Below are 9,130 nucleotides of genomic sequence, written 5' to 3' on the forward strand. Positions count from 1 at the left end.
GACATTTCATTTAAATGAGATCTACTTGCATCCAATAAAATAAAGTGTAGATCGTCATTATATCTCATACATTATATTAAACATAACAAAACCCTTTAAACAAAAGCAATTTGACAACAACATTGGCCCTTCACAGTGATCGTGATGTGCAAAAGAACAACACAAAAATAGGCGACAAACCCCCTCTTTATTTTATACAACTCTGTTTTCACTTAGTTATCAAGTTCAAACACCGACCGAATAGATAGAACAAGTCACCATTGTTTTCTACATCCCACAATCTTAGAAGAGCCGGCCCATATAACCATCCATTGCCTTTCTCACCTTAAAATTGAAGCACACAACCATCAAATCTTCTTCTTCGGTTCCTTAAAACAGAACCATGGACAGGCTCATAAAATTAGACCCATCAAACACAATCTCAATAAGAATTGAACCAAATCAAAAGTGCCATGGTCATGTCACCCTATGCAACGTCATGCACACCATGCCAGTGGCTTTCAACCTCCAACCACAAATAAAATGTCGCTACACAGTGAAGCCACATTCAGGAATCATATCTCCATTATCTACACTCACCGTGGAAATATCCTACAATCTCCCACAAGGATCGACGCTGCCGGACTCTTTCCCTCGCTCCAAAGACACTTTCCTCCTCCACAGTTGTGTGGTCCCTGGCGCAGCCATCAATGAACCTTCCTCCATGGTTGATTGTGTCCCAAGCGAGTGGTTCTCGGCGAAAAAGAAGCAAGTCTTCGTGGATACCGGCATCAAGATCGTGTTTCTTGGATCCACAATTCTGGTTAAGCTCATTGGAGATGATCATGGTTCCATGGATGACATAAGAGAAGTTCTAGAACGGAGCGATCCCTCGTGGAAAGCGGTTGATTCGATCGACTCGAACGGCGAAACGTTGCTCCATTTGGCGATTTCGCGGAAGAGAGCGGATGTTGTTCAGTTGCTACTAGAATTTGAGGCTAACTTAGAGGCGCGAAACGGTTCTGGATCAACGCCACTAGAGGCTGCAGCATCTTCAGGTGCAGCCTTAATAGCTGAGCTTCTATTAGCTCACAAGGCCAACATAGAAAGACAAGAAACTTCGACATTTGGACCCATCCACGTCGCTGCTAAACAAGGACACTGCGAAGTTTTGAGGCTCTTGTTACTCAAAGGTGAAGATCGTGTTTCACAGATAATGTTTAAATTTCTTATTTTAAAGTTTAAACTGCTAAATACGTGTGTTCACCAGTCGTGTTTGTCCAAGGTAAGAACGGAAGTAATTGAATTATAGTTGATTTGGATTTATGTGTATTTTTTTTTGTTTTATCCTAACCAAACCAAATCCATTAAGAATGGATTGATTTAGTTTGAGTAATTGAATATCTTATAAAACAAAAATTTATAAAAAAAATTAAAAAGAAAATTTTAAAGCCGAAAAGGTTAGTTTTTTCAAATTTTAAAGCTGCAAAACAAATAATAAAATGATGAATGGAAAAAATCAAAGGGTTTAGGGTGTGAGTGGGGTTGGGAGGCTGTAATAAATTGAGTTAGATTAATAATCAGTAAAAATTATATATATATTTTTAAATTTATATATTTTTAATTTAATTAATAAAGGTTTATAGATTAGTTCGAGTTTCGCACCTTTAAAACTATTACTCAAATCAATTAATAGAGTGTGTCATTGGTTCGGTTCAAATTGTATTCAATTATCTATTGAATTTAAAACCAATAATTTAATTGATTCTTTGTATTTAAACAAGTAATCGGATACCCAATACTCATAAACACCCCTAATACTAAACATAAGAGTTAAGTCCAAAATGTCTTTCTATCGTAGTTTGTATCAATTTTATCTTCAAGATTTTAATTACAATATTTTAGTTTTTTATATTTAACAAAAGAAAAATTTTATAAACTATCACAATATTTTTTGTCATCACTTAATTATTAACTCAATTTTTTACTCTAATTTATCTAATTTATGTAATCTAATAACATATTTTATCCCATATTTTTAAATATTAATGACTAAAAATAATAAATTTTGATAATTCTCTAATATTCTTCTTCACAAAATACATCAAGTTAGTCCCAACTTTTCCTTTCTTTAAATGTAATTTAACACTGAACTAATTTGGTATATTATTTTTTAAATTTGAGAAATAAAAATAGTATAATTAAAATTTCAGAAATTAAATTATTGCAAATTGTCAATATCTAAAATCACTTTATGACTTAACTCGCTAAAATATCAGGATAATTGCGTTTTTATTTTCTAATTTGTTAATATGCTCCATTAAAATTTTATAATAAAAAAGAGTAAATAGTAAAAAAATTGTTTTTTATTTTCATCTTAAGTAGTGTTAGAAAAGTAACAATCAATTAGTCAATTTTAGCTGACATACAAATAAAAAATTCTTTCGTCTATATTTTTTAAAATTACACTCTTTTATAATTTTACTCTTTTTTTTTTGTTCAGCACCATAATTTTATCATCATTGTCAGCCAACTGCCACTGTGGTCACCCTGCTTTCACCGGATCACCATATATTTTAAATATTAAATTCTAAATTATAAATCTTACCTCATAAATTCCAAATTTACATTATAAATTTTAAATTCTAAATCTAAAATTATACACTTTAAATTGGCTTTAAGTCGTATGACTTCCAATTTTTTTTATTTAAATTTTAGATGCTTTAATTGTTTTTAGTTTTTTATGTTTATTGCTAATTAATGTTCAATTCTAAATTATGAAAGTCCTTGTACTTTTTCTTCCATTTTCAGTTATTTTTTTTAATTCTGATAAAAAAATATTAAAAATAAAAAACAGATACAAATCAAATGCATTTTTAGTTTTCTAGTATTTTCTTTCTAAAATTATGATAACCTTTTTTAATAAAATTAGAAATTTATGTAAACACAACAATTTTCTAGTAGCTTCCTTACTACTCTACATAAGGATACGTTGATTATACATAGGTGGAAACTCATGTGTAGTCGACTTCACATAAAGTTGATATCTAAGAGTTATTAGATGATTTAACTAATTTAACTAAATTTTTATTGAGATATAACTTCACGTGAAGTGGACTTCACCTTTTATATATAAGGTATGATAGTAATTCTCTTCAAATTATTGTATTTAATGTATCGTTTAGGTGCAAGAGTGGACTCGCTCACAAAAGATGGCAACACAGCGTTACACCTTGCGGTTGAAGAAAATAAAATAGAATGCGTTAAGCTCTTACTAGCAAACGGTGCCAGAACCGACATTCGCAACGCCGGCAAAGGCGACACCGTCTTACACATAGCAGCATCCACCGGGGATCATAACATGGTCGAACTCTTGCTACGAAACGGTGTGAACAAGTATGTTAGAAATGATTCATCAAAAGCTGCATATGATGTTGCAGCAGAGAAAGGACACTCTAGAATCTTCGATGCGCTGAGGCTCGGCGACGATTTGTGCATTGCTGCAAGGAAAGGAGAAGTGAGATCAATACAAAAGTTGCTTGAGAAGGGTGCGTTTGTCAATGGTAGGGACCAGAATGGGTGGACTCCGTTGCACAGGGCTTGTTTCAAAGGGAGGATCGACGCAGTGCACGTGCTTTTGGAGAAAGGGATTGATTTGAATGCAGAGGATGAAGAAGGGTATGCTAATATCATGCACAAATACATGAAAAATTCATTGAGAAGTGATATTTAGTTTGCATCAAACCATAGTTACATGAAATATAGCATGTGATACACACTACGTCATATGTAAACATTCTGATATGAATTGGCATCTGATATTTATAAAACCGAAATGTTTGTTAACTAAAGAAAATTAACCAAAAATAATTATTATTTGTCTTATTTATTATTTATTAATTGTTACAATAATTAATAAACTCTAAATAAGATAAATTCTAAAATTTTTTTTGTCTCCTTAACATTACCAATTATATATTACCTAATTGATTAATTCATGTAATTATGTATCAAAGTATAATTTTTCTTAAGACTATACATATAGGATATATGATATATATTCTATCTATTACGGTGTCTCCCTTTTTCTTAAACTAGCAATAACATGTAGAAGAGAAAGAGAAAATTAAAAGAAAGAGAAAGAGATATTGGTATTTGATTTTTTATCATATTCACATGCAATAACTATATTCCGTGTAGGTACACTGCTTTGCACTGTGCTGTTGAATGTGGAAATGCTGATGTGGCAGAGGTTTTGGTGAAGAAAGGTGCTGATGTTGAAGCCAGGAGTAAGAAGGGTATCACTGCTTTGCAGGTGGCCAAGGCGCTTCGCTACGTTGGGATCACAAGAATTCTTGTCAATGGTGGTGCTAGTACTTTGGATCATCAAATGGTGGTGCCAGATTCCGGTGCAGTGGTTCCAATTAAGAGTAAAATTGATGCTAAGTGGAAAATGATGAACAAGAAGAACAAGAAGAAGGAGGACGGTGGCGGTGGCTTTGATCGTGGTTCAACTACTCCGGCTATACCTATGGTTGGTTCATGAATTCAGTATTCAAATCGAAATATGATTTTTTTTTTTAGTATAATTCGTGGAAGAAAATTGTAAATTTGTCGAACTTGTTCTTCCCAATGAGATCCAAGACTTTTTTAAGTTAAATGTCAGGGATGGATGGCATTCCAACTAATATATTACAATTCAAAATATTAGGTGTAAGTAATTTTTTATTTTTTTTGGTGACTAAGTAATTTTTTATTTTATTTTGTATTCAACAATAGTTAACTGTTGATTCCATTTTTTTTACTATGGATATTAACATCTAATATTTTTCGTTACTAACAGATATTGAACTTTAATTTGGACAATGATTTTACTTTTCTTTCTCTTTTCTCCATTGAGTAAACATGATATATATATATATAAAAGAAATATTCATCAAGTATCACTTACACTCTTAAAAACATAAATCATATTAATTTCAACGATCAGGTGTAATTATGTATGATATAAATGATGTTTCTATTTTGCACTACAAAATATGACTTTTATTGAATGAGCAATGCTAGAGGCCAGCAATTTTTTTGATTATTAGCCATCAACTAGCTATCAATGATAATTTGATGGTGTGAGATTGGTGTGAGATTTCATCCAATAGCTCACCTTTCTCTAATTTGATGGTGTGAGATTGGTGTGAGATTTCATCCAATGGCTCACCTTTCTCTACTGGTTACATGCTGGCCAAAATTCAATAAAACTGCTGATCCCTAGAATTTTCCTTATTGTATTTATCTTGAATACTTGTTAATTTTAGTTCCTCGTTATTTATCCGAGAAATAAAACATATAGTCCCTAACCATATTTTATAAATGGGCTAAAAAAAATATGATGAAAAAGAAAATATTCAAAAATTAAAAATTATACTTTACACTCTCAATTCTCTCAATTAAAAGAAAAAATAATGGAGAGGATCAATTCCCTGTTGAGACATCTCTGCAATGTGAGTTTTACTTTCCCTCTTTCTTTCCCTGTTTTGGTATAGTGAGTTCCAATTAAAACGTTTTGATTAGAGTTTGAAGTTCAAAATGATGGTGATCTTCAATGCATAACGTAATATGCTTATTCTTCGTATACATTTAAATGATGCAGTGGATCTCGAACAATATTTGTAGGGTTAATTATGGCTAAAAATTCATGGAAACCATTTTGAATGAGCATTTGTTTATTAATGTTGAAATTTCAGTTAATTAGTCCAATTTGAAAAGATCTTGTATCTTTTCTTTCAAAATCATCCATTTTGTTGTTATTTATTTTGGAATATGTTTAATTGAAGTATTTAAAAATGCTACAAATAATTTGTATTTGTTATCTCGTCTTTCATCATATGGTAGCAAATTTGAGAGAGGCCAATGGATTGCTATGCTACTTAGATGAAAAAAAAAGTGTATGAATTTCCTTCTATAGATGTGGATTTTGTGAATAAGACAGAATTGGAAAAACTTTTCAACGGGCTGGGTTATTTAGAGTACAAGACATTATACTTAAATGAATTCTACATCTACTTTGATCACCCTATCATTACCAGTCACTTTATCATTAATGAAGATCCTTGACGGAATCATCATCTTCGGATGATAAATATGAAGTGCTATGGTGAAGCTTACAACCCTCTTCCACCTAGTTATTAGAGTGATAGTAGTGATGAAGACACTCAAAAATTTTAAGGAAAAAGGTAAAAAAAAAAAAGATCCATGGAAGTTATGATTCCCTTGCAGGTTGCCAATAACTTTGTTCCCTATCTTACCTTTTGTCATCATCATCTCTTAGGATTTGAACCTTTCTTCCATTTTTTTTTGAATGGATCTGCCACTTTATGTTGGTTAGCCTCATCTTTAACATGAAAAGAAACAACATATATACTCATCTAGCGAAGTAAAGTGAGAAATTAAACCTATTTAAATATTAAAATTATTTAAGTGATAATAAAAAATCAGTTTAAAATAGTTTAAAATTATCTTATTTTATTTTAATTTTTTAATTTTATATTTTTTAATTACTGCTAAAAATTTTGAATAATTTTAAATATAATAAGTATACAAATATTTTGAAAAAAGGTGATATTTTAATAATAAATTTTAGAAATAATAGCATATTGTTTAAAAAGCCATTTTAAGAGGCAACTAATTTGTCATTGATCTAAGCTATCAATCTTGAACCAAGTTTTTCTTCTTCCTTTTTTTCTTAATTAAAGTATTATTTTTGTCCCAAACCTTTAAGATAAGTCAGATTTGTATCGCTAACGTTTAAATCGTCATATTTGTTTTTCTAACGTTTATAAAAGTGATTCAATGTTATCTTGTCGTCAATGTGTAATTAATGATAAAATAATATTGAATCACATTTATAAACATTAGAGATACAAATAAAACAATTTAAACATTAGAGATACAAATATAACTTACTCCAAACATTGGGAAGAAGAACGAAACTTTATTTTATTTTTTGTTTAGCACTCTTTTTGTACTTACAAAAGCGAACTCTTCTTTTACGCTTTCTTGTTTAGAAAAGTTTTTTTTTTCGGTAAAAAACAAAAGTGAACGAGCCCAGGAGCAAAATCCCAATACAGTGCCTAAGCCCAAAAAAATTAGATCCTGCAAATAATTGAATACCGTTTTCGGAAACAATAGCCCAAAGAAAAATGCACTGATTGCCTTTGGTCGTGAAGGATGACCTCTGCAAAAGCAATTCGGGATTACTCGTATGAAAATATAGTAGGGATTAGACTTTGCAGAAGTATGTTCTATGTTATAGTGGTATAATTTTAGGGTCAACAAAACCTTATGGATACCCTTATTATATTATTCTATGTGAATAAAATAATAAATTTTATTTTCATATACTGTTACCGTAAAATTTTTTTATATTAATAATTAGTTATATATTAATAAAAATAAATAATTTTTAAATTTATTATTTAAAAATATATAAAATAAATAAATAATTAAATATAATTAGATATTCGTATAAATTTTTTTATTAACGCATCAAAATCAAACTCTAAAATATAGTAAAAGTTAAACAATGACCATAAATAATTAAATGTATTAATTAAGAAGACCATGAACAAACAAATAAAAAATAGCATTTTATCCATGTTATTAAAGTTTGAGCCGTTTTGTAAAAAGTCCCCCTCATTTATATTTTTTATTTTTCCGTTCCTATCTTTTATTCCTTGTTTTATATATTAAAAAAATTGAATAATTTGATTTGAATTTTGGTGTCTCTTGCATATTTCTTTGTCTCTCACACCACTTTTATCTTTTTAAATTATACCATTTACAGATTTTTAATCAATTATATTTTTTGTGCTTATTGTGTTATACAAATATACAAAAATGCTCTATAAATACCAAATATCAAATTTGTTCTGTATTTATATATATTTATATATATATATATATATATATATATATATATATTATTTATATATTTTATTATTTTATCAACAAATATAATAAACTACTAGAATAATTAAATTAGTCATAATAGAATAACCAAATTCGTCGTATGCGAATAATTAAACATTTTACAACAGTATAATCGACTGTTTTTTACATAATACTAAAAAATATTGAGTAAAATTAGGTATTTAAATATTTCGACTTTAAACTAATTAGTCTTTAGAAAAAATATCAATTTAGTTTTTTGGTATAGCAAATAGTAGACACATAATCTCCTTCTATCAATTTATCAATTAAAATTTAACAATGATACTTATATGTAAAGTTAATTATTTTAATGTGTTTATCTATAAAAGTTAGTAATGTAAATAATAACTTTTGGAGCAAAATTTCACTTGTTTTGACTATAATAAATAAATAACAGTTGATAATAGATATATAAAAACTCAAAATAATAAATTCCTCACTCTAAAATTACATAGTTTTCATACTCATCATGTATCATGTGACAATAATAAGACATGCACCACTGTAAATATCAAACTATATATATAATTCTGTTTCACTTTATACTATTTATTGATTAAAAGACATATATATCTACAACTTGTTATCTTTGAGAATCTAATTGATATTTTTTTTTAAAAAACTAATTAGTTCAAAGTTAACATCTTCAAAGATTTAATTGTCACTTTACTCTTCTTATACAATGGCTTATTTCCCAAACATGGTCAAAAAACTCATTTTCCGAACAACGTGGTGGAAGAGAAAACTCAAAAGACATATAATGAAACATTTAGTCTTGGATTGCACTTAAAAAAAGAGGGTAGTGCAGTTAGTAGTAGTGTAGTGTAGACAAACCCATGAATTGAGGACTTGTTGGAGTTGGTTGAAGTAGCAAAACGTAACATCAACGGTTGGTGTCAAAGTTTCACTTGTCAACAAGAACCAGCCACCATCACATTGTAGAGGATCACCAACCCCAAAAGAGTAACATTGCAAATTTTTTATTCCAAGGTTTGGTTGGTGAAAATTATGTACACCAATATAACACTTTCAACTTTTCGGCTCTCCTTTAAGGCTTTAACTATATATATATAGGGTTCTTACCTACTCATCAATTTGGACTTATTTCAATATATTAAACTTCATTAGCTCACTAATTGGCGTGTTCAAGGTGCATATATATTGT

General features: G+C 29.3%; 1 protein-coding gene across 1 annotated transcript; it reads left to right on the top strand.

The window, feature by feature from the left end:
• Positions 1-235: 235 nt before the first annotated feature.
• Positions 236-4,800, top strand: LOC112696941 (protein VAPYRIN). The gene is made up of 3 exons (XM_025749902.3): positions 236-1,172; positions 3,165-3,657; positions 4,180-4,800. The coding sequence occupies exons 1-3, from the start codon at positions 383-385 to the stop codon at positions 4,523-4,525; spliced, it is 1,629 nt and encodes a 542-aa protein (XP_025605687.1). The 5' UTR covers positions 236-382; the 3' UTR covers positions 4,526-4,800.
• Positions 4,801-9,130: the final 4,330 nt, after the last annotated feature.

The sequence above is a fragment of the Arachis hypogaea genome, chromosome 6, assembly GCF_003086295.3.
Source record: "Arachis hypogaea cultivar Tifrunner chromosome 6, arahy.Tifrunner.gnm2.J5K5, whole genome shotgun sequence".
Taxonomy (NCBI): domain Eukaryota; kingdom Viridiplantae; phylum Streptophyta; class Magnoliopsida; order Fabales; family Fabaceae; genus Arachis; species Arachis hypogaea.